This window comes from Culex quinquefasciatus, chromosome 2, assembly GCF_015732765.1.
Source record: "Culex quinquefasciatus strain JHB chromosome 2, VPISU_Cqui_1.0_pri_paternal, whole genome shotgun sequence".
Classification (NCBI taxonomy): Eukaryota; Metazoa; Arthropoda; class Insecta; order Diptera; family Culicidae; genus Culex; species Culex quinquefasciatus.
In genome coordinates this window covers 178,989,565-179,016,846 of record NC_051862.1, presented here as the reverse complement: position 1 = coordinate 179,016,846, position 27,282 = coordinate 178,989,565, and the positions used below count along the sequence as shown (strand labels likewise).

Here is a 27,282-nt window from a genome sequence, read left to right as displayed (position 1 = left end):
GAAGTCACCTGCAAAATGAAGTTAACAGACAGTTCAATTGTACTGAAGAAAATACTAGCGAACAGACAATGCTTGCGCAACTCCTGAAAATTTAAACTTTCCTATAAATACCTCAACCCAGATAGTCGAAAGGTATCAGTTCTTGCTTTGAAGTCACTGAACAGTCTCCTCCAAGATGAAAGCCTTCCTGGTTGTTGCATTCTGTGTCTGCCTGTTGGCGGTAAGTTCCTAAGAAAAGGATTTAGCTGATCCTTACTTAAAATCCTACTCATTCCACCCTTACAGGCCACAACAGCATCTCCTGCTCCCCAATTGTCAACGGCCTTGTCGACTCTGCAAGGCGTGACATCGTCACTGCAAACAACCATCACCAACCTGTTGACGCAGATCCAAACCGCTTTGGCGAGCAATGCCCTGACCGCTGCCGCTGCTTCGGCTCTGACCCAGCTCCAGTCGACGGTTACAGGCCTTCAGTCAACGCTGAACAGCATCGTCAGCAACGGATTGACCGCTCTTCCCACGACCCTCACCAGCGGGCTGAGCACCGTTGCCGCAGGAGTGCAGACTGCCCTGAACACTGCCAACACCCAGCTCAACTCGGTCATCTCGGCCGGAACCGGTGCTTCGACGACTCTGATCAACCAGCTGACCGCGGCGACTTCCAACCTGAACACCGTTGCTTCATCGTTGACGACCCAGGTGAATGCGCTGCTCACCCAGCTGAGCGGTGTGCTGACCGGTCTGCTCGGAACCGTTACAGGAACTCTGACCGGACTTCCGACCCTGTTGACTGGACTGTTGGGATAAGTCGCTTGAGATTTAAATCATTTGTATGCAATTGTTAATTTATTTTCGAAAATAAATATTTATTCTTTATCAGCAAATATTGTTTTGTATTTTTTTGTAAAAATTGTCATTTTCAAGTGCAAGATCGGCAAAAGAGTTTCACTGACTTCACTGAGCACTTACTGACTAAAATTCGAAGCAGATCATTTGAAAGAAAGTTGTCCTCATACTTTTTTTGCGATACAGAGGGAAATTTTAAGCTGTTTGATTGTGTTGGTAATTTATTGACATGCGAACCCAATTTCTTACCTGCCGTAGTATGAACCAACAACCTTTCAGATGCTAATACAAAACGTAACCATTAAACTACGGAAAATTTGATGATAAGAGGAAGCACAAACAGAGTCTTCAGTCATTCGTTACCATTTGAGTGGTCCTCTACAATTTCGCAAATCGACATATTTTTGTTTTATTTTTTATTTTATTTTTATTTTGATGAAACATTTTTCATGCATGCACATTAGGGTGTGTTTTTTGGGTTATTTTAAGCATCTGTGTAAATTTTGAGCGAAATTGGATGAGATTAACCCATTGATACCAGAGCCTAAAGTTAGTGAAAAAAATGTTTTTCATACAAAAATGACTTTTTAAAATCGCTAATAACTTTTCAGGATCGAGTTTTACAGCTTTGTTATGTTGTACAGAGTTGTAGAGCATTAAATTTTCACTAAGAATTTCACTTTTGGGAATATTTGGATGGAAGAAGCGACAGTGCAGACCAAACCGTTAAAAAACTTGGGTTTTCCATATATTTTTTTCGATTTTTCCCATACAAACTTCACCTCCGAATATCAATGGGTAAATGATGACCGATTTTTCTCATATTTGACCCAGAGTCCTAAAATAGGTCAAGGAACAATAATCAGCTTGTGGAGCGAGGTTTTGAAAAAAAAAGTCCCGTATTCTGGGCACCCTAATGCACATGCACTATTTACCGTGGTTATAGCGCTACAACTCGCTCTCTGTAACAGTTTTCCTAATTCTAGTCCAAGCTCACCAAATCGTCATGGCCTAGAGGTTAGCATTTTTGCTTACCAATTCAAAGGACGAGGGATCGAGCCACGCCTCGAGCGACTTTGAATTTTCGTTCATATTCATCATTTCAATTTTCTGTGTTCTTAACTTTCTCGTTGGGAGCAGATGAGAATCGAACACAGAACCATTCGCTTACAAAGCGAACACCGTAACCAGTCTCCATACATTTTTTTTGGATCGGAGCGTTTGGTACGGTATGTCCACGCATCCTTCCTTCCCTGTAGATTCTGTGAAATGTGATCCGTTCTCAGAATCCTCTTTGCGGTAAACACAACGCAATAGGGTTGGCCGCTTTAATTTTTGTTATACATTTTCGGGTGTTTTCGAATGTACTGCAATTATTAATAATGGCAAGAAAAGTGCTTGGGGCGTAATCTAATCACAAGACTTTCCAGCAAGCTTTCATCGGACATTTGTGTTAGATTAGATTAGATTCGACAAGTATCCATACAATTTTTTGGCTGGTCATTCAAAATCGGTATGAAAATGCATGATATTATGTATCTTGAGAAACGGCAGCGCCAGAAGGTGTTCTCTCAGGTAAGGGTTACTTGATTGGGTCCTAAAATTAGGCTTAGATTGCTGATATTATTGTTTACAACGATAAAGCTTATTTTTCTGAGTACAATGACCCTTTGTTCAACCACAAAGAGTTTAAAATGGATTTTTAAATCAATTTTGAAAAATTAACCTCGCGGTCCTTCTTGACAGAAAAGTTCCTACTTGACAGCTCTTTCCAAGGGGACCATAGTTGGTCCATCGATAAAAGGTTGTCTTGTCAACTTTTTTTTTGCATTAAAATAACAAAAAGTGATCAGAAATGGTTTTTAAGCGTGTTTTTTACTGTTGTACATAAAAATTTACATAGGCTTTAGGACCCTACTAGCACGTGATTGGAAATGGAGTTGAAATCAATACCAAAAGCTCAATTTGAATGCTGGGAGAATGATTAATCATTGTATTTCACACAAGATCTTAAATCCTAAAAATTCTAAAGAAGCAATCTTATTGTACAACTACGACGGAACTTTTTTCAATAGATTGATATGGAACTTGCTTATTATTTGAAATGCCATTCAAGAACGTCGTCCATGTTTGGAACCATGCCGACATGGAGGACCTTGCCAGAGTGCTCCACTGATCTTGAAGCCTGTTCAACTGCGTTGCTAACGCCGAATTACCGTTTTGCTGGTTAGAATTGGCCTGAAGCAGCTGGTTGGTCATCATTTGCGAAGCACCCATTCCGGCTGAAATAAAGATGTTGAGCTGCTTTTTGGCCTCATTCAAGACAGGCACCAATCCAGTGACATAATTATTCAATCTATTGGTGTTATTTGGGTCACGACTAGCCAATCCACTGCTAATGACGTTGGTTAGCGTCGTCTGGAGGCCTGTGACTACGTTCTGGAGCTGGGACCTGCCCTAGCTGCCTGGATCTTCGCCTGCAATTTGTTGATGGACGTTTGCAGTTGCGAAGCAGTGGCTTGAAGAGATGACAAGTCAGTGGGAGCAGGAGACGATTTTGTGCACAGTAAAAAAAATCATGGTAAAATTTCATCTAAAAAGGAGTACATCTTTTATGTCAGAAAAAAGCTTTAATTTTACCTCTAATAATGTGTAAATTTACATCTGGCAGACGCTAGGAAAAATATATGTAATCCCAAAAAAAATATCAAACCGGCGATAGTTACAGTATGTAAAAAAAGTATTTACACCCCTTGGGCACTATGCACATTTTGTGATGAAACATGTAAAAAATTTAATGTTTGACAGGAACCTAGTACTACGTTTTGTTCAGAAACTCATGCCAAACATTTTGCTACAAAAAGCTCATGAAAAGATGATTTCTAAAAAAAGTTATATAACAAATACTATTACGAAAATAAAAAAGGTGCAAAAAAAGTTTGTACACCTTTCGAAAAATTAACATAAATAATGTTATTTGTTGACAAATCACCATAAATCCAGTCTCCCAACTCCAAATAGGCATCCTTGACTGATTAAAAAAATAATTTGGATTGAATATAAAGTTTACTAACTACTTAGTATAAAAGTTTATATAACTCTGGAAATTCTATATAAAACTTATCTAAACTTAATTTTGCAAACTTTTAATTCAACTAAATGTCAATATATTACCATAGAATTGCTAAATAAACATTTTGGAGTGGGTATAACACCGTTTTGGGGGTATTTGTATCGATAGAATAGATTTTTCGTTGGAATTTCGTACCAACCCGGAATTACGTCGTAGGAAAATCCGCCGGCATCCGAACCGGTCCACGATTCACAAGTCAACCTATGTGGAATCGGAAAGGGCATAAAATTTCCGATCTTTTGATACCCATACATCTAGGTTTTCTTTAAAACCTACGTTTTTAAATACCTGGGCAAAAGTAAGTTTGATCCACGAGAACAAAAATTACGAAATTCCATACATTTTGGCAGGTTGCTCAAACGAAACCATAACAACGTTTTGCTTAGGTATTTAAAAACGTGGGTTTATAGAAAACCTGGATGTATGGGTATCAAAGATCGGAAATTTTATGCCCTTTCTGATGCCACATAGGTTGACTTGTGAGGACCGGTTCAGATGCCGGCGGATTTTCCGACGACGTAATTCCGGGTTGGTACGACCAACGAAAAATCTATTCTATCGATACAAATACCCCAAAACGGTGTTATATCCACTCCAAAATGTTTATTTAGCAATTCTATGGTAATATATTGTCATTTATTTGAATTAAAAGTTTGCAAAATTAAGTTTAGATAAGTTTTATATAGAATTTCCAGAGTTATATAAACTTTTATACTAAGTAGTTAGTAAACTTTATATTCAATCCAAATTATTTTTTAATCAGTCAAGGATGCCTATTTGGAGTTGGGAGACTGATTTATGGTGATTTGTCAACAAATAACATTATTTATGTTAATTTTTCGAAAGGTGTACAAACTTTTTTGCACCTTTTATTTTCGTAATAGTATTTGTTATATAACTTTTAGAAATCATCTTTTCATGAGCTTTTTGTAGCAAAATGTTTGGCATGAGTTTCTGAACAAAACGTAGTACTAGGTTCCTGTCAAACATTAAATTTTTTACATGTTTCATCACAAAATGTGCATAGTGCCCAAGGGGTGTAAATACTTTTTTTACATACTGTATATCTAGTTTACTAAGTCCGCGCCCCATCTCGCACGGCCATCTCGCCGCTGTGAAAACTTGACTATCAAAGCCAATGTAGCTCTACGTATCTCGTATATCGTATATGTACCCTATATGTAGTAAATACAGTATACAATGTACGGAACACATAGAGCTACATTTGCTTTGATCGTCCAGTTTTCACAGCGGATACGGTGTTTTTCAACAGGAAACTGATAAAAGTTGACCGAAAACTTTTTCTTTGGAACTTACCGCCATAAGGCAAGCGCAGAATGCAACAATGAACAAAACTTTCATCTTAGACGAGACTGTTCAATGACTTCGAAGTGAGAACTGATACTGTTCGACTCTCAGTGTTGAAGTATTTATAGTAAAGCGCAGTATTGCAATTGAAATTACTAGCTTTTTCGGTTTGTTCGTGTAAAAAAGCAGTACGCAAAATTTCCCTGGAATTCGCCTTGTGTTACATATGCGTTCAAAAAAATTTAGATGCTTGTTTTAGGTAACGGTCCTTTTAAAAAAGTTTGGGCATCACCAACAGTGTCTTGGATCTTGGAGATTTGATTTTGGACACCAATCAAAATGCATAAGTTGCTGATGAAGAATAAATATTTATTTTTTCGAAAATAAATTAACAATTGCATGCAAATGATTCATACCTCGAGCGACTTATCCCAAAAGTCCAGTCAACAGGGACGGAAGTCCGGTCAGAGTTCCTGTAACGGTTCCGAGCAGGCCGGTCAGCACACCGCTCAGCTGGGTGAGCAGCGCATTCACCTGGGTCGTCAGCGATGAAGCAACGGTGTTCAGATTGGAAGTCGCCGCGGTCAGCTGGTTGATCAGACTCGTCGAAGCACCGGTTCCGGCCGAGATGACCGAGTTGAGCTGGGTGTTGGCAGTGTTCAGGGCAGTCTGCACTCCGGCGGCAACGGTGCTCAGCCCGCTGGTGAGGGTCGTGGGAAGAGCGGTCAATCCGTTGCTGACGATGCTGTTCAGCGTTGACTGAAGGCCTGTAACAGTCGACTGGAGCTGGGTCAGAGCCGAAGCGGCGGCTGCGGTCAAGGCATTGTTCGCCAAAGCGGTTTGGATCTGCGTCAACAGGTTAGTGATGGTTGTTTGCAGTGACGATGTCACGCTTTGCAGAGTCGACAAGGCCGTTGACAATTGGGGAGCAGGAGATGCTGTGGTGGCCTGTAAGGATTGATTAAAAATGGGGTTGTAAAAGACTTACTAAACCTTATTTTTACAACGAACTTACCGCCAACAGGCAGGCACAGAATGCAACAACAAGGAAGGCTTTCATCTTGGAGGAGGCTGTTCAGTGACTTCGAAGCGAGAACTGATACCTTTCGACTATCTAGGTGAGGGTATTTATAGGAAGTTGAAATGTCCCCAATTCAGTACAAATTGCTGGAACAATCTTAAATTCTTCAATTTCAATAACAATCGGACTTGTTGTTCGTTCCATCTCACGCGTGTAAGATTTCAGCTGTTTACGTCCAAACTTTTCACGAAGAATGATGAGCTGAAACAAACAATCTTGTTTTACGCAAACGATTAATCATGATTGCAAAATGTTGGAAATTTTCCAATGACGAAAATTATATTGATTAGTCATAAAAACGAAACTATTGGCACTACGCCCCCCGGGGCATGGCCTTCCTCTAACGTGGGATTTCTGCTCCAGCGCCTCTGACGAGACAGGAGAAACCGGGACCGACGTTTTACTTCACCATCCGATAGAAGCTTTAGTTATGGTCATTTCAAATAAATATTTTTTTTATCAAATTTTTGTTTTATGAAATCTGATGTTGCGGCTCAGTTCCGTATAACTGAATATGAAGCATATAAGGTATATCGTCGCCGTCGTGCTAACTTGTCGCACGTGCATTTTGGGCCAAATTAAGTTAAGAAAGCCATTTTGTACAGCTTACAATGCCTCACCTTTTGACCTTCACAGATCCCCAAAATTCGATTTCAATCCTGAGATATTCAATAAAAACCGAAAAACTCCGTGCATTGTTGTCGCTCTTCATATGAAAGAAGTTTCAATCTTGTCGTTCTATCTTGTCACTCCTTGAAAATTGATGTAAGTGTGACAATTGGCCAAAGGGATTTCAGGTTAGAACGCGTTTGACGCACGTACAAGTTAGACTATCGTAAACATTTGTAATTATAACTCGGGACTCCAGCAACCAACTTCAACCAAACTTCGAGACAATGTACAGAATGGTCAGCCAAACAAAACGTGTTTGTTATTGTTTACATTGCGTGCTCTAGTTTCCGTTTATTCAAGGTCAAACATTAAAACGCGATTTTCTCGGAACGTCGAAATGGCGGGTGCGACAAGATAGCACGACGACGTCGATATAATGAACAGAAAATCGAAAAGTGGCTAGAAAAGTAAAATAACGAATTTAAAAAAAAATAACGCAAATCAATAAAATTTCTTTAATAAGGATAAGTAGAAGGTCAAACAATATTTAGATTCAAGTCGACACCAAAGGTCATACCTTTCAATAGTCCATACGTAGTAAAAATAAATGTTTAAAAGGTAGATATTCACAAAGGGATTATTTACCGACTAAAACTAAAAATTAAATATTTGTACCATGATTTGTAGATCTATAGGGATAATTGGAACCACTAGCCATTTTTTTCAATTGCACATTTACCTAAATAGGGTGGTTCATTAAAACTGCATTGTGGTCAAAAATTGAACATGAAATTTTCAAAGAGCGAATTTCATTTATTCCTTTAAAAAATGGAATGAAACCTTCAACCTCTCTACATCTGAATCGTGTTGTAGGTTATTATCAAATCAAATCCTAATTGAGATTACTAAAAATATTTGATGATGAAGGTCATTTCACTGATTCTTTAAAGAAAACGCGAATAATACTTATTTCAATGCATTTTGTTGGATTGGTCTGAGCAACTTTTTTATTATGTTAATTCTTTAATTAACTTCAATTAAAGGTAAAATAACAAGATAGTGGTATTCTAAAGCTGCAATAAATCCGACAAGCAATACATGATTCGAACAGAAAAATTATTTTTTAAGAAGTCCCTGAAAACAAAAATTGATATCAATAGGACATTATAACTTTTAAAAACATGTGTGGCTTTCCACAAATTGCAATCACCTTCAAGAGTATGTTTCATCTCACCGCGCTTCTAGAACATCCAATCCAGTCGTAAACAACTGAAGCCACGTGCAATATGAAGTTAACAGACAGTTCAATTGTACTGAAGAAAATACTAGCGAACAGACAATGCTTGCGCAACTCCTGAAAATTTAAACTTTCCTATAAATACCTTAACCCAGATAGTCGAAAGGTATCAGTTCTCGCTTCGAAGTCACTGAACAGCCTCCTCCAAGATGAAAGCCTTCCTTGTTGTTGCATTCTGTGCCTGCCTGTTGGCGGTAAGTACTTTACGAAAATAAAAGTTTAGTAGGTCCTTTTTCAAATCAATTTTTAATCTATCCATACAGGCCACCACAGCATCTCCTGCTCCCCAATTGTCAACGGCCTTGTCGACTCTGCAAAGCGTGACATCGTCACTGCAGACAACCATCACCAACCTGTTGACGCAGATCCAAACCGCTTTGGCAAACAATGCCTTGACCGCAGCCGCCGCTTCGGCACTGACCCAGCTCCAGTCGACTGTTACAGGCCTTCAGTCAACGCTGAACAGCATCGTTAGCAACGGATTGACCGCTCTTCCCACGACCCTCACCAGCGGGCTGAGCACCGTTGCCGCCGGAGTGCAGACTGCCCTGAACACTGCCAACACCCAGCTCAACTCGGTCATCTCGGCCGGAACCGGTGCTTCGACGACTCTGATCAACCAGCTGACCGCGGCGACTTCCAATCTGAACACCGTTGCTTCATCGCTGACGACCCAGGTGGAAGCGCTGCTCACTCAGCTGAGCGGTGTGCTGACTGGTCTGCTCGGAACCGTTACAGGAACTTTGACCGGACTTCCGACGCTGTTGACTGGACTTTTGGGATAAGTCGCTCGAGAATCATTTGCATGCAATTTTTTATTTATTTTCGAAAATAAATATTTATTCTTCATCACCAATCTAAAAAAAATCTTTATCTAATTCCATTCCACCGTAACAATCATCCATCCATCAACATTTCCGCTCCCTTCCGTGTTGCCATCTTAACCAGCGAGGTTATTTCAAACCGAACAAACACCGATCGTGACAAATTTCATTAAGGTGGAATTGATGGGGATCGATTTGTCATCGATAATCCTGATGTGCTCGGGTTGTGGCCCCACTACTGAACCCAAGAAGCTACAAATAACACGTTTTTAAGAGGAAGAAGAAGAAGACTATGGTGAACGAAAAACCTAATTTTTCTTCCCAACGCGAAAATAGCACCTTGCTTTTCCACAAGAATGAGAAGAAAAATATCATTAGGGTGTTGTGATTTATGTTGGATCTAATTACTTTCAGCCACTTGGGAAAATCCAGTGATTCCGATTTGGGGCTACACATTAATTAGCTACCATTGATTTCCATAACAACCTCTTATTTAGTTAATCAGTTCTATTATTGGTCCACTTCCCTCATTCCGAGGTGTTTTCGGCTAAGAAGCACCTTTGCCGCGTCACCTCCGGAAAAATATCGAATAAACATGAGCATGACCTAACAAGTTCAAGGTCGTCCGTGGCGTTGAACGCCGAGGTCGAGGTTGAACTTTTATTACCCCACCCAAAATCCCCTCCTTGCCTTGGGCGGCTGTCAGGACATTCCGCGTGCACTGTCAGTTTCATGCACCATTTTTGTTCCTTCCTCCAATAACGTCGCCCTAATGGGCCACTACTATGTATGTTTGCTAGTAGGTATGAGGGCAACAGAAGAGGGCCTTGGGATGTCCTTCCGGCGATGTCAGGCTGTTAAGTTAAGCTAATGAATGAGTTTATGCTTTTGCCGGCAGAAGGCAAGATACACTTTCTGACTCATTAAGTTGGTGAAATTGTGGGGATTGTGTTGTTGGCGAGAGGAAATGGCGAACTTTCTCTCGCTATACTGGGGAATGAAATTGTGCACCAGAGCGGAATAATGACACGGAAATTTTCCTTGAGCCTGGGCGCAACATTTCCGCCGCCGGAACAGGGAAAACTTTCTGTGTCAGTTGTTTTGCGTATGGTACCACCAAGTTGTCACCTAACGTGGCATACACGATAATGAAGATTATACACGTTAATGTTTCCACTCTGATAATATGTGTAGCCTACAACTGGTTGCTTCCTGATTGCTTTCTGTGGAATTTGACTTTACTATTTTTCGAATTTTTCAACTTAGTTTCTTCATATTGTTACTTCTTTGTGTGTATCTTCAACCGGGGTGAATCAGGACTACAGTCTAAATACGGATAGAAGTTTTAGAGCACCTGCGAGATTAAAATTTTAAATCAATATACTGATTTATTTCTTTTTGCCTTTCTTACTAAAGAAAGGTATAGGTTTTACTTTAAGCCAGGACGTCATTTCCATCTTCGTAAATATGTCGATTCAGCATGAATTTTAATCGGAAAAATCGTCAAAAAATCACACTGCATCGATTTTCGACGCTCTATCGATTCACCTTGACAGAACTCGTCTATCTCCAACCCTCGAATTTTGAGAAAATAAATTCCGTGGAGGTCGAGTGATGTTCGTATGTGGTAAAATTTTGCAAAATTTTATGTCGCGCCGTTCTCAGCTCCCATATATCCGATTTCGATTCTTCTAAATGCAGATGAAAGCTAGTGTGCTGAACCTGGGCGAGTTGCCGCGCAAATTTCGAAATATCCATCTGTTTTCGGATGCGGCCAGACTTTTCAACAAAATACACAGTTTTCAAATTAAAATATGGTCAAATTTTTTCATTTTCTTATCTTTTATTTATCTCAAAAAATGCATTTTTCGAGCCCTACAACCTCCCAAATTTTCATCCAGATTCATAATATGGTTCTGGAGCTAGAGCCGTTTGATTGACCTACCATAAGAAAAAAAATCCCAAAAAAAAAGGTAAAAGCCCACCTGGTGACCTTCGCCAACATTTTTCATTTCTGATTTTATTCAAAATTTCTTGCTACATTCATAGTACAGACCATGAGTGAGCATCTGAAACAAATTCGACATCGATCGGCAATCCCGATCAATTTTTAGAACGATTTACTTTTTGCCTTTCTTACTAAAGAAAGGTATAGGTTTTACTTTAAGCCAGGACGTCATTTCCATCTTCGTAAATATGTCAATTCAGCATGAATTTTAATCGGAAAAATCGTCAAAAAATCACACTGCATCGATTTTCGACGCTCAAGTTGAGCTTCGAATACTGGCGCGAGAATGCTGGCGCATATATTTTGGCTCGACTTATACTCATTTTGTAGTAGCTTGTCTACCGATGTTTCCTTCAATATGTAAGATATCGTAGCTTTTCGGTTTCTTTTGCCCTGTCCGTTTTTGTATAACTGTCCAATGTTTATGCAAAAAACTTTGTGACATAGAACATTCATCCGGCTACAATCATTTTGTTTCCCGTGCCCTCCTAAAATCGCCTAAATGTAGACTTCAGTTTCGTAATTTCGTAAGTTTATTTAACAGGGTTCATTGGATTCCAATAGGAGCTTTCTAAGCTTTTCATCGTTTATATCGTTTTCAAAGTGTTCAATGCTGGCGACTCCAATGGCTTTCTTCCTAAGGTTCTTGCGATTGAGTGTGTAGTGGTGCGGTTGTTAAAAATAGCTATCTCTGACTCTGTCAATTTCGTAGAAGCTGAATGGCTAGCTTCCATGCACCGTACCTCGGTTTTGCTTGGCTTGGTGCGCTGGTACGATGAACCAAAACACCAACACAGTCACACAAAAGGGCTCGTACCGAAACTAGAAAACCAAAACCTCGGTGTGCGTTGTTGGGAAGCTTGCTATGATCGCGTTTGTCATAAACGCTTGTTTGATTAGAAACGTACAAACATATTGTACGATTAAAAACATTCTTTTGGTGAAATTTGCGTTTTTTTATTTCTTTTGGAAATCATATTATTCATAATACTCATAATATCATCATAATACTTTGCTTTCATCATAAGACTTTCTTTTGTGCTGACGTTATAAATAAACATAGTCGATGTTATTAATTGAAAGAAGTTCTACCATTGTTATATTCTTTAGTAAGAAAGGCTCTTTCTCACCCCAGGTGGGATTAAATCGGGTTTTTTCTATATCTTTTTCAACAAAAATCAATATCAATTAATTGTACATTAAATTTAAGATTGTACAGATTCACCCCCACATGATGGAATATTGAAAAAATTGTCTTATTGATTAGGCTGATGCAAATATTTTTTAAAGTTTTAGCCCCTCGACTCTGGCCTGGGTCGAGGGGAGGGGTCAAAAAATAAAAAAAAAGAATATGAAAATTTAAATAGCAAGCCATTGTCTAAACATTTAAATAAGAAAAAAAAGTGTTTTAAAATGCATTTTTTGCAATTCCACTGTGAAGCTGTCAACTTTTCCTGTCCTTCTGGAGAAACGAAACGGCCTACTTTTCCCTACCAAAAATAACAGAATGGAAAATTAATACCTTTCAATAACAGTGCTGAAAAGTTCTACTTTTCAGCATTGAAATGGGTGCTGAAATGTTGAACTTTTCAACACAAGTACCGAAAAGATACATTTTTCAATATTTTTTTTGCTTCGAACGATGAATTTACTAAACACATGAATGTTTGACATAAAATTCCATTAAAGAAGCGTTTTTCGGAATTGCAAAAAATGTTGTCGTATTTATCCAACTCGATAAACCTCGTTGGATAAATGTACAACTCGTGCTGAAAAAATCTTCTTTTTGCAACTTGTTGCATAAACTACTATTACATTAATTCAGTTGTCGGTCAAATTTGACAAAAACAAATACTTTAGCAAAAAAAATTGCAGTACTGTGCATCTAAAATTTTCAAAAAATAAGAACGTTTTTTAATAAACCCAAACATGCTAAAAATGATTCTAAACGCAGGGGTAATGCATTTTCAATTGATTTCAACAAATTGCACCTTAATTTTCATTGACATTTTTAAGTTTTCTGGAAATATATTTTTGCCCCTGATTTTTCAGTCCGACTTTGAAAAAGGGGTTACAAAAACTTTAAATAAAATTTGTACCAGACTTAGTTAAAAAAAACTGAATTGAACAACACATACATAGAAATAAACAACAAAATTTATCTCATTGCTCTAAAAAAAAATGCTATATTTAATGATCTGTCGATTGGAAATTCGATTTTCGATGTTTATGTAAATCATCCTTTTTTTAATCTTTTCAAAATCCTACAACTTAGCCTTCATTTTTATTTTTTCATGATAAATTTTATCATTATTGGAAACACTTAGAGTACCGTCAACTGAGGCGAATCGGGACTAGTCTAGTCTGAATAGGGACAGCAGTTTTTAAAGCATTAAAACTGTCATAAAATTTAACTGTTAGTTATTGCTTTAAATCAGGAAATCGATGTACTAATTTAGTTGATCTGTATATGTTCTAAACAAAATCAATGAAAAATATCAAAATATATTGCAAGAACCTGGCTAAACTAACTGTCAACCCCAGATGACGGTAAAGTTCTTCAAAAAAAATAAGAAATATAACTTATATATTCAGCGATTCCACGTCAAACCAGCAGAATCCCTTAAAAGAGTTCCGATTTGGCATGGGAGTTCTTTGACCAGAACAATTAGACCCGTCCTTTTTGGTTTGGCGATTAGGGTGATCCTATCCGAAATAGTGGTCTTAAAATGCGTTTTTTAACCATTTTCGCAAAACCACACTTTTACAAAAAATCATATTTCCGTAACCAATTTTAGCTCGTCATGTTTCTAAAGAAAGGTGATTAGTTTGGCTTTAAATAAAAATACTAAGACATTTTGTAGTTAACTAAATACACTTACAGATTAAATAAATACTTTGTTTGCTGATTTGAAGGAAGCTGATAATATTTTTTTCAGGATGTTTTATGTAACATATCCAAAAAAATTGAATATACATTAACTTGATTCTGATGATTTTTTTAAAGGGCATGTTTTTCATCCATTTCTTAAAATTTACTGTCTATAGTACAGTGTTTTTCTACCAGTAAGGAATTTGTTCCTGGGGTATTGAGGATTCAAAAGATCTAAAGTCTTCAAACGTTTGTGCAAAAAAAATAAATCTTTTCCTGATTTTCTGCGATTATTTAAAGCAAACAGTATTTTTTTAAATATAATTCTTATATAATTCAAATATACATTCCAGTATATAAACCGATTCTTATTACATCGAAATATAGCACACATTATTTTATTGACAAACAACATGAAACGCGAAAAAAAATCTTTTCAAATTTCCAGATCATGCCTTCGACACATCCCATCACACTCGGGATCGAATTACTCTAAAAAGATGTAAATTGATTCGTTACAACGCCACGACATGTTTCCGTCACTTTTTTCGCTGCTCGCAACATTATGCAATTTCCGAAAAGCTGTCACGTCATACTTCAATAACCCAAAAAGGATACACAAAAAAAACAGGATCTGCCACACAGCGCTACGTGTTAAGGAATGCGCTCGGTCTGATCTGGCTGATATCACGAAAATTTAGCACTCTGCTATCCTTTCCGGCAGCTATATGTTAGTATAATACAGAGCCAGGAAGCTGATAATGTTGTGGAAAATTCCAAGCCCGACAAACTGTGTGGCAAGTATCTTGGCAAATATAGAGAGGTTCGGAAAGCGGGAGACTACCTGTTTTGGAAAGTAAATTATTTTGTATATTGATTACATATTTGCAGAAACAATATCTCGACTTTTTTTTGATTAGGTCCTATAAACATATAAAAGACAATAGTTTATTGGTCCTTTTCAAAAAAAAACTCTGGATATGTGACTTTGCGAAGATACCAAAATTAATTTTAGACTACTCAAAGTAGACCACATTCCCCTAAGAAAATTCCAAGAGAAACTCACCTGATTTCGTCCACGTGCACACAGTCCTCGGCGCGTTCGTCGGCGCACCGAGGTGTGAATTTGGCCTCCAGTATCGCTACCCTGGACTCGAGGTTTCCGCACGTTAGCCGAATTTCCGTGTCGTAACAGCCCCACTCCTCTATGACCTCTGTGTGGGGGCGGGCAGCATCCAACGGCAGAATAGTTGGTTTGGTTTGGTTGGCGCAAAGTTTTCCACGGTTGAAGCACGTTTTCCCAGCATGAGTTGCACAAAGTGATGCCAGTCAGCCAGCCGGAGAATCCGAGAGTAAGATGCCATGAAAGAGGGAGAAGAAAAGACGACTTTTAGTGAAAAAGGACCGAGGCCAACAAAAAAGAATCCAGAAAGAAATGTATACGTGATAAGATAGGATAAAGAATTAAGCTCGGGTGGTTTCGATGCGATCGATAACGAAAGATTCGTTCAAATTTCCTCCCTTTTTTGTGTGCAGATTTTCTTTCTACAAGCGCCAGCAACAACAGCAAAAAAAAATCCGGATCATGTTCAGTGCCGTTTGACTAGGGCTTCCTCACGAGACGTACTACTTGAAGCCAAGAAATGAGTGCATGGTTTCGAGTTTTTCTTTTTTTTTTTTGTCGCTCTGGTGTTACTTTTTGGCCCAGTTACTAACTTTGGCACGGTGATTTATGGGGTTGAATTTGTACTATTCTGCCGGACACAAGAAACCGGGCCAAAATAGTTTATAACAAGTGCGGGTTGGACCCAAGTTGACACTGGGCGGAACACGATACGGTGCAAAAACGGTGTGTCCAGATGTGTTTGAATTAGTGCTGTTTGAATGCACTTTGAATTGTGTTGGAAAGTTTGGAAGAAAAGTCAGATTGCAAGAAGAACGTTTGCTCAGGAATCAAAAGACAAGAAACACAAATTTATCGAAACTACAATTAAGCAGAGATTTCTTCAAACATATAAAACGTCAAAATCAAACAAACCAAATAAAGTTTTGGCATATTGAAACCTAAATTAAATTTAACAATAAATATTTGAACAGCCTAAATACAAACATTCCAAAATCATATTTTTAAAAATGATCACAAATAAAATCAAATTTTGCTTCGCTTGGAGACGTGTACACAGCAAATAAAGTAGTAATCCAGCTGCGTGTAAAAGGCCTGGGTGTAAAATAAATTTTGCATTATTTTATGAAATTCTGTGTAATATTACACCTTGAAATATGTAGCCCATCAGTATGGGAAACCTACTTGACCGAAATGTCAAGCTCATATATGCGTTTATCCATACAGCTTTTCATCGGTCTGACGGTCGAGTGGGCTTAGGCGCCAGTCCTTACTGTTGGTGCTGGGTTTGAATCCCATCGGCTGCAACTTTTTTTTTTGTGTTTGCAAAAATTGTACATGTAGTGTGTAATATTAAGTGTTTATTTTGACGAAGGTGATGTGCATGCTTTTGCATGCGATTTTACCATCGGATTTTTTGCTGTGTATTTCAGCGGATTGCATACAGCAGCGGTTCTCAACCTGGGGTACATGTACCCCTAGGGGTACCACGAGCACTCTAAGGGGGTACCGGGAGACAAACTCCGTAATGGTGGACATTTAAACATAATATTTGAGAGAAAAAAAATTACAAACAGATATGAAGCAAAAAAATAATACCATATTTAAAGTGCAGTGAATTACGGGCGAATTGTTTTTGACCAATCAAAAAAGGTTCAAAACATATTGAGTAATAAAAAAATAATTTGCACTTGTTAAGAAATTGAAATAAAGTGTACGGTTTTAGAATATTTTTTTCTACAAACATTCGTTTCAAATTTGTAAATTGTGCCTGCTGCCACTGGGTGACTCACCACACATAACCTTCGGACGTCTAGAAATGAGCAGAAACTTGCAACAGAGACCACAAAAGACCCGGGGGTCGTTAAAGTGGATTGCTTTGCTTTTTTTTTGCCAGCTGCCATTTATTGCTTATTGCGAGATAAAATCAAGTTTCTCCTTCGCTGTGAGTGACAGGAGATTATTGCCGCCTAACTACCGCAGTGTAAAAATCAGACAGTTGAACTGAAATTTTGCGTTGATTTGGCTGTCAACTTGGTTTGTTTTGAATATTTTCCAAAAAGTCAGCTGAAAAATCAAGGCAACCTTTGACAACAGCCAAAAATTTGTTCTGCGGTTGTCATGCGGCTGTCATGCGACCATTATCTTGCGGTCGTATCACCGCGCGAGAACTCTAATTATTGACGCCCGCAGTAATATTTAAAACATACAAATATGTTTCATATTTTGAATATTGTAAATTCGACCTTTCTTTGCTCAAATATTACACAGCAAAAATCCGATGGTAAAATCGCATGCAAAAGCATGCACATCACCTTTGTCAAAATAAACACATAATACTACACACTGCATGTACAATATTTGCAAACACAAAAAATTAGTTGCAACCGCCGAGATTCAAACCCAACACCAATAGTAAGGACTGGCGCCTTAGCCCACTTGGCCATCAGACCGATGAAAAGCTAAAGGATAAACGCATATATATGCATGACAATTCGGTCAAGTAGGTTTCCCATACTGATGGGCTACATATTTCAGGGTGTAAAATTACATAAAATTGCATAAAATAATGCAACATTTATTTTACCGCCCTGATACATAGGGGGATGGCGTCGCTATTTTTAGACCACGTTTTCCACTTTTTCTCATCGAAACCGACTACTTTATCGACTTCATTTTGCTGGGCGAGATAGGACGCCGTCTATTTTTAGACGATGACTCAGCACTTTTACACTCTTGCGCTTAAAAAAACCAGGTGGCAGCACGATGTAACGCCCCGTCCCTATGCAGCTGGATTTCTACTTTTTTAGCTCTATAGTTTTGCATAAAATTAAAACTAGGATTTTTTTGTGATTGTTATATCTTGGAAATTATGGATCTCATTTCAAATGGTACGAAAACAACAACACAGTGAATATAGTTCTAAATTTAAAAATCAAGGCTTTTCCTTCAAATTGTCACACAAAATACAGTCTTCTTATATTTTTTCGTGACCTGTACTCAGCAACAAAAGAATGGATAAAAAAATGTTCAAAAAAAAGCAGTAAAGAATTTTTTCAACCATTCGATTTTTAGAGATGAAATATAATATAATAATAATTAAAAAAAGTATTATTAAATTAAATAGCATTTTTTAATCTGAAATCAAAACAGATAATCTTTTAAATGTACAGTGAGTCAAATAATAAAGTCAACTTCGAGTCAAATATTTGTCCGTACCCTCCCCGTACGGAAACTTTTTGTGATGAAAAGTACATAAAATTCGACTAAAGTACCGTAAACCGGGGTGACTTTGATAGGATTTCGATTTGTTTTTAGAATATTTTCCAACAGGTAAGGTTTTTCTCAAGATTACTATTTTTAAAACATGTACTGGGGTAGACCACACAAAGTCCATGCACTATTTCGGAAAAAAAGTTTTTTCAATAATGTTTACAAAAATAGTTACGTTCAAAATTCTTAGTTTTAATTCCGGGGTGACTTTGATAGTCATAGCTTTTCTTGTTAAAATCATATTTAAGATGTTCAAACTTTATTTGTACGCTAAATGTACCATCACTAAAGTAGCTGATACAGTTTTTAAGAAAAAAAATCAATTTTTATATTTTGTTAACTAAGAGTATAAGCTTTTTAGCAAAATACATATAAATTATAGGTAAAATTGTTAAAAAGTCGGAATTTTGCCTGAAATTTGTTAAAACTAGTTTTGTTTGTAAAATTATCGATTTATATTGCATTTTATACTGAATTCGAAGCACGAATCACAAGTTTTCACATTTTACATGAATTTTGTTCAACTGAAATTGCCTTTTAATTTGGAGATTTATTTTTTAATTGTGTTTCAAAAACACATATTATTTATTATTTACAAACTTTTTTAACCTTCTCCTAGTGGAAAATTGTCCAAAGAATCCGAAAATGCATTCCGTTTTCCGATTAAAAATCATGTTCATTGAGAAAATCAAGCCACTTTGAGAAGTTTAAAATAATTACTTTCATCAACATTTTCTTAACTATGGTTAACTAACTTTTCAAACTTGTCAAAATTTTATGAAAAGTTCTTTTTGAGGTACTTTGAACACTTCTCTACCACGGTCAGTATGTTTCTAAACCATTCCTTACGTATTTTAATTGTACTCTTCATTTTGCGAAAAAATCGCAAACCTATCAAAGTCACCCCGTTTTACGGTATCAAGTTTTATACATCAATCGACGCGGCAGAATGTCCTCTTTAAGATCCTGTCAATGGATTTGAAAAAAAAACTTATTCTAGAAAACTACAAAAATAGTGCACTAAAAAAAATGTAAAAAGCGGTCAAATTATTGTCCGTACTAATAAAAGTGCAATATCTGATCGATTTAAGTGAATTCTTTTATGAAATTTTGTTTCTGTGTCAAATACAAGTACCTCTATCTAAGGGTCCTGATTTTCGGTTCAATGAACAGAAACCACTCACTCATCGCCTATCCAGTCGTCGCCTATTCTAACCCGCTAGCATTCATGAGCGAATGATACTCGCAAGCAGCCAGCGAGTGGCCCGAACTGTTCACTCAGCGAACAAATACATCGTGAAAATTTTTGCCTACTCCGTCGCTCGACGACACTCACACACTACCATGCTCAGCGAAGAGCCATTCTCACAAAATGCCAGCGCGGCAGTCTTTTTGTCTTCACGCCCTCAGTTTGCCATCAATTTGATTTTTCTTGGTGGAAGTTTCTTTGAATGGTGTCTATAATGTTATGAAATCAAAATAAATGCACAATTTAATTGATAACATTGATTTTAGGCAACCCACATCAATGAGTATAACGCAGCGCATCAGAGAAAAAATGTGTTCAGTTCAGAGTGATCAGTGACGTTCGGCCTGCCTGAGCCGTTCGGAGACTGAGACGATCAGAGAGAGAAGGAGAGTAGAAGCGAGAGTGTTCGGGAGCGAATGGTGAGAAAGTGACAAAAAGTAGGAATTCATCAGGGCAGTATCGCGTCGCCTGCTATTTGTGCTCGCGAATAGGGACGTGGCGTTACATCGTGCTGCCACCTGGTTTTTTTAAGCGCAAGAGTGTAAAAGTGCTGAGTCATCGTCTAAAAATAGACGGCGTCCTATCTCGCCCAGCAAAATGAAGTCGATAAAGTAGTCGGTTTCGATGAGCAAAAGTGGAAAATGTGGTCTAAAAATAGCGACGCCATCCCCCTATGGAGTGGTTGATTTTGAACAATCAGGACCCTTGCCTCTATCCAGTTTTTGACAACTATGAACTTCTGATATCTTTGTTTAGTAAGTTTATATTAAAAATTGGTTAAAATTTAGTTTTTAAGTTAAACTTATCAAACATTAGTTTATAAACAACTATTTTTATAAAATGTTGATTTCATCTTTTTTACTGACATTTTTCGACCAAAAATATTGTTTCGGAACAAATACGTTAAACAATCCGGATTGTACCGGAACCGGTTTAACCCCCAGAGGAAAATTTTCTGGTGGTCAGATAAAGGACAAAAAAAACACCTCTTGCAATTTGAAGCATCCAAATTCGTCCACTACAGCCCGATAACGAGTCCCTAGTCTGAAATTTGAAATTTTCACTTTTCGTGCTTAGAATTTGCTTAAAATTTCTGTACCGTCCTGGGTCAAAATGTTTTGCTTAGGGAATTAAAAGAAAAAAGATACAATAGCACTGATTTTTTTTTATAATGACTTGAAAAAAGTACTATTGAATTAAATTGCATTTTTAAATCTGAATGTTTAAACAGATTTTGAAAATCTTTTAAATGTATAATTTGGGCAGTTTCAAAAATATCTCTTTTACTCATGTATTTATGGTTTGTATTATGTGTTTACAAAAAGAAGTAGGTTTTGGTGCCACTGCTTTGGTGGCTTTTCCTGCCTTAAAAAAAGTGAATAAATTCAATTCAATTCAATTCAAAAACAATTCGTCCGTCATCATACATTTTAATTCCCAAATAAAAATTAAAAAAAATATATGTACATATGAAATGTCAATGAAAATTTAATTTTCAAAATTGGAATGTAAAAAAAACTCATGCAAACGAAAAATTTCATGTATGAACACGAGGGGTACCTGCAGCTCAAGTAACAGAAAAGGGGTACCTAGCCAAGAAAAGGTTGAGAACCGCTGGATACAGGATTTCGTTTATGCGGTGATTATCCAAGTCCAAGTTGCCTAGGAATTGATAATTGGGATAATTTTGAATGTTCCACTTTTTTAAGAGGATACGGGAAATTCTCCACGGTAACTCAAGCAAGTTTCGCTTGGAGTTGGAAGGTTTTTAGGAAGTAGTTCACAAATCGATTTATGAATTTAAAAAAAACGGCAAATTATTCAAATTTAGCTGTAATAAATCAAACCCTATCGTTGATACATGTTTGATGGCAGTAATAAATTATATGATGCATAAAGCGCAAACATTACTGCATCTGGCCAATCGAACAAAGTGCAGCGAAGCCTTCCACCGTCAATCATCAAATTAGCGCGCCGTGCCAAACATACTTTCAACACAAAGCACAACCCCCGAAAAGTATCAAAATTTCAAACACTAAACAACCCTCTAGTGCCCTCCTGGATGACGTCGGCACTGAGTTCCGCAGTGTGTGTGTGAAAAGTGCTTGAAATTTTAATCGTCGCCATATGCGCCTTCATTCCAGAACAAAATAAACGCCAAATCGATACCGTACAGTTTGGGTTCGGAATATAAAATTCGAATCCACATAGCTCAACGATGTCCACCAGCAGCGGGGGTGACTTTGTACCCCCATCATGTTTGTTCAAAACAGGTTCCGAGGACTCACCAACCGACGGTACCGTCGATTCAGTCTGAACCAAAATGTCCCGCTTGAACGCACTTTCAATTGACCCGAACGAATAAAGTTTTTCACAACATGGCAGGAATTTGCATATTCCTTCCCCAGCATTACTTTTGTGCTTCTGGTGTGCTGTCTGGTGCAGACACATCTGGGACCAGGGATGCCAGATACACAGATTTGTCTGTGTTTCACAGACATTTGAGCTTGTGTCAGACATTTTTTGAGGTGCACAGACTTTTTAAAAACTTCATTAAATTAATATTTTGTAAAAATATAAATTGAAACTTATTTCGTTAGTCTTCAAATGCTTAAAAACACAATTTTGAATGGATTTCTATGACTGTAAATTGATATATTTAAATTTTAGACCATTGCACAGACATACACAGACTTTTTCACAGACATTTTAAAAAATCATGTGGCATCCCTGTCTGGGACCCCGCCGAAGGACCAAACTCACTTTTTGACTCAGTTTTGTTCGATCCAGTTTTGTTGATCTTTGATTGGGGGATGTCCCGAGGGAAAAGCATAAAATTTGGGAAAAATGACAAAGGATGAATCAAAGAAGGTTTGAACGTATAGCAGACAAAAAATGAAGCCAGCGGAAGTTTGAAATCGAAAGGAAACGGAGGATTTATTGGGATAAAATGCAATTCGAAAAAGTAGTGCCTGGGATGTGCAATCATGACTTGGTGACTTGAAAAATTGGGTAGTTTGAATGGAAACGATTTTCGGATTCAGGCACCGCTGGGCAGGGATGGCAAAGGGCAAAAAACCATCGCGAAGCCCTCGTTTGATTTATTACCTTTCAGTTACAGAATTCACTATAATGATGTATGAAGCAATTGTAGATTTTGTACAAACGAACAATTTTGTAGAACATTGTTTTGTTCTAAAGTGAATGCTGTTGACACTAGAGCGTAAACAATGTCTAAAAATGCCACCATCGGCGTCCCTCACTCGCGATGGTGAGGGGATTTTTGTTTACGCTCTAATGTCAATAGCATTCAGTTTAAAACAAAACAATGTTCTACAAAGTTGTTCATTAGTAAAATATCTACGAGTGCTCCATACATGATTATAGTAAATTCCTTAACTGGAAGGAAATAAATTAAAAAAGCTTTTTGGAGGCCCATCGGCAAATACCTTCCCTGCCGCTGGGTTTCGTTGAGCAAAATTGTTAGGATTTATGCTCTGATTACTTTCGGGATATGCTGGATTGACTTTGAACACGCAATTTGCTATCCGATTGCAGCTTTGGAAGGAGGTTGGAACTAAGCAAAGTTTTGGGCATGTGGTGTATTGGGATTTTGGACAGATTTTAATCAGAAAGTTTATTTTGATTCTTTTTCTTAATTAAGGCCGTTGCAAATACTATAAGTTTATGCCCCATCTTAATCATCTAATTTATCAAAAAATTTCGAAAACATTTATGTGACTATAAAAAAAAACTATAAGTTGTGACTATAAGTTAACTTAAAAAAATTAGAAATACATTTTCCTGCTGATAAAATCGTATTTAGCATGTTTGGACTCGTTAACAAATAAGATATATTTATTTTTTTGTGAAATTCTAGTGTACAATACCGCAACAAGTTTTTCTTGCGAAAGTAAAAAGCTTTTCAAATCTTAGATATTTTCAAAATTTAATGATTGCAAAACAACTGGACTTGTGTAAAATTCATTTTAAAACTCTTTTTTCATTCAAATATTGATACTATGGCTTATAATTTCAAGCGAATTTTGTTAAGACAAAATCAATTGATACCCGAGCCTAAAATTAGTGAAACAAATGTATTTCATACATACACTTTTTGAAATCGCTTAATACTTTAGAACATTCAAATTTCAATGAGAATATCACTTTTGACATTATTTGGATTGAAGTAGCGCACCCTGTAGCGCAAAATTGTTTTTTTTTTCGATTTTTCCCATACACACATCATTTTCGAGTATCAATTTTAATCCATTTTTATAGTTCAAAAATGAGCAGTTTAAAAATACAGATACAATATTTATTTTCATTTTGCTTGAAAAAACGTTAATTTCTTAATAAAAGGAAGACTTACAAATAAAACGGAGGATTTTTTTATTCTTATAGGGCATAATAAGCTTTTTTCAAATTCTTATTTACACAAAAAAAACTCAATATTCATGAGGCAGTCACACTTTTTTTATTTATGTTGAACTATTGAAAAATCACTCAAAACCCATTTTTGGTCACTTTTTTATGCACAAAAAAATTTAGTTCGAGTCAATTATTGATGTATAAAATTATTGCAAATTATTCCAAATAAATATATTTTTAAGTTATTGAAGAGATTTCACAATATTTCAAAACTTTTTGTTTGATTAAATTTTTGATAAGCATAACCAGAAAGAAAAACGCTAGGTAAATTTGTCCCACTCATAAGGTTTAGTGTTAGGATTTTGTGGATAAGTGGGGTTCTGAACCCAGAGTGACCACTCAAATCAAATTTTCAAATTCCTATAATTCTGTTCAAAGGGTGTTTTTCGGAATTGCAAAAAACGTTGTATGGAACTCGTTGCAAAACTAGATTTTTTCAACACTTGTCGTATTTATCCAACTCGGTGAACCTCGTTGGATCAATGTATGACTCGTGCTGAAAAAATCCTCTTTTTGCAACTTGTTGCATAAACTACTATTTTGCAATTCCATCGTGAAACTACTTGTTTTCCTGTCATTATCGTGACGAAACTGGCTTTTCACTACAAAAAAAAAACGAATGGACCTTTCAAAACCAGTGCTGAAAAGTTCTATTTTTCAGTACTGAAATGGGTGTTGAAAAGTTGAACTTTTTAGCACTAGTATCGAAAAGTAAATTTTTCAACATTTTAACATTGTTTAAATGATTCGTTGTAACTTTTCTAAAGGATCGCAAGTATAACTCAGCTTTTTCTTCTAGTTTGTTTCCTTAGACTTCTTATGTAGTCTCTCAAACTTCATACATCTTTACTGCCCATGATGGCATAAATGTCCCATATGCATTTTCATCACTTTTGAGTTATTGATGCAGTTTTGTTAAAAATCGTGTGCTCTTTCAGAAAAGCCTACAACATCCAGTATTTTGTTCAAGAAATCAGGAGGAAATCCTGTTTCCTGTTTTTCACATAAATTTAACACGTAGTCTTATGTGTGGGACAAACTTCAAATGCATTTTTCTCAGCTTCCTGTTTTTGCATATGGGACATTTATGCGAACATTGGCAGTACAGTACCGTAAGCTTTTAGTTCAAGCAAAGTACTGCAGCTCAACCCTACACACACCTCCACACACTTTTTTTTTTTGTCCTCCCAAAACCCCAAATTGAAACTACTCTCCAGCCTGTTTTCGCAACCACAAAACCTCACCACACACATCAACGAAAAAAAAAAAATCCAATTTGTCTACTCCAAAAAACCAGCCGGGGGTAGGTTATCTCTTTTGGGACTGAATCCTTTGAATCCTTTTTTACACACCCGCACACACTTGCAGAAACTCGAAACAACGAACAAAAAACTATGCACCGAGAGATCCCGCCCAGAGTGAATAAATTTGGGCTGATAAGCCGAGGCGGATTTTTGCATATTCCCATAATTCACGGCCCGACGAAAAAAAACTTCTGTGCGAAAAAAAGGTCCACAGCACTTTCACTTACCTATGGGCGCCACCTGTCCGCCAAGCAGTCCGAATCGGCCACCCTCGACACTGCCCGCTGTGACCAATAGGACGACCACCAGGTAAGCCGCAGTAAGCTTCTTTTCCATGGTCACGGTTCTCGGTTGGCTCTTACAGTGTAATTAATAATTTAAATAATTTAAATATTCAATAAATAACTTAAACTAATTACTCTTCCTTACGCGTGTAACGAACAGAGCGCGCGCGTAAAACTTTTTTAATGAACCACTTTAGGAAAACTTGTAGCCCCGTTTGATCTTCACCGATATTGACTAGTGATTCCGTGAATTACGCTGCGACAAACACCGCTAGCTGACATCGGTTTCGCGCGTAACCTTTTCCCGGAAGTCGTGCAACTCCCACGACGGAGTGTTCCGTTGATGAAGCTGATTGTACAAACTCAATCATCATGTTTACACACTGCTCTGCTGCGATCCTTGGGCTTTGGTTTCTTTCTGCGAAAGTAAATTAACGAAATCTTCGTTTCTTCCCCGTAAGAGCAGTATCACGTAACCGTGAGTGGATCCTTTGTGACACGCGAATCCTTTTGCACACTTTACACAGATATCCTGCGGGTATCACGCGAAAGAAAAACGCAATTTCCCCTTCCGTTCACCAAAAAATTTCCTACTTCAGCACACTTTACAATTTCGCAGCATCTGCTTCGAACTTATTACTCTCGCAAGGACATCTCGCACCGGAAGCGTATCCTAGCGGTCCCCACACTTACTTTAACTATACACCATCCCCAGAGTGATATGCGGATAATTCAATAACTTTTTTTCGCTCACATCCCTCCTTTTACACTCTTGGCAGATTCTTCTCGCAGATGATTCTCTTCAGAATATCCTTCCGTTACCGTAAAGGACTTGCAATCCACGCGCGAAAGCGAAATTCTCATCAACACCCTCACTCACTCACGAATCCCTCTCCCTCAGAATCCCTTCGGTAACAGGTTCCCGTCCCAGGCCGTTCTCCCGTGTTTCAGCTTAGACGATCCGGCACATTGCACTGCTCGCGGACAACTGCCACCGCGGTGACACCAACTCTAGTCTGGAACATCGCCGTCGATTCCTCAGCATAGGCCGCCGAATTTCACGCAAACTCGCTCGCTCTCTCCGCGTCTCTCTTGTTGCTCAGCTCTCCTCACGTGTCCGTGCGTCCTTTAGCGCGTGTAGAGTCCGCAACGTGATCCCGGTAGTTGTTGTTCCGCGGTCGGACTGGCAGCATGGTTCGATGCGTTCTGGTTTTGGGATTCGGGGCTGGCGCGTGGTTCGCGGGAGTTTTGTTCTGAGAGCTGGGCTGATTATACGTTTCCGAAATTTTCTTTTACTTTCGATCGTCTGCGGAGGAGAGGCGGCACGGTAGGGAACTGTTAGTTTCTGGCGCTACATGCGAACGGTGGGGAATTCGGATGAAAGTGAGGAAGTAATGGTTGAGTAATAATAAGAGGAAAGAAGCATTTTTGGAAGTGGTTAGGGTTACCTTTCATTAGAATTGCTAGCAAAGCATTGCCCAGTCGGATTACATTTGCTGAGCAAAAAGTAAGAAAACAAGAATAATTAAATCTTTAGAAATAAAACCATTCGTTAATCTATTTGGTCAACACAAAAAGATCAACATGGTACAACCCTTCTACTTTGTTACGACCTAAAAGGTTTAAGCTTATATGAA

General features: G+C 37.7%; 3 protein-coding genes across 3 annotated transcripts in view; 1 reads left to right on the top strand and 2 right to left on the bottom strand.

Annotated features, from left to right (window-relative positions):
• Positions 1-26,656, bottom strand: part of LOC6037005 — a 195,965-nt gene extending 169,309 nt beyond the window's left edge. Inside the window, 2 exon segments of the mRNA XM_038256426.1 lie at positions 15,048-15,195; positions 25,589-26,656. Of these exon segments, the coding sequence (XP_038112354.1) occupies positions 15,048-15,195; positions 25,589-25,697 (257 nt within the window). The 5' untranslated portion in view covers positions 25,698-26,656.
• LOC6037012 lies at positions 151-884 on the top strand. The gene is made up of 2 exons (XM_001846923.2): positions 151-220; positions 286-884. Exons 1-2 carry the CDS (start codon positions 176-178, stop codon positions 805-807), a joined length of 567 nt encoding a protein of 188 aa, XP_001846975.2. The 5' UTR covers positions 151-175; the 3' UTR covers positions 808-884.
• Positions 5,657-6,406, bottom strand: LOC6037011. Its single transcript, XM_001846922.2, has 2 exons — positions 6,303-6,406; positions 5,657-6,235 (listed from the first exon to the last, which is right to left on the bottom strand). Exons 1-2 carry the CDS (start codon positions 6,345-6,347, stop codon positions 5,714-5,716), a joined length of 567 nt encoding a protein of 188 aa, XP_001846974.2. The 5' UTR covers positions 6,348-6,406; the 3' UTR covers positions 5,657-5,713.
• Positions 26,657-27,282: the final 626 nt, after the last annotated feature.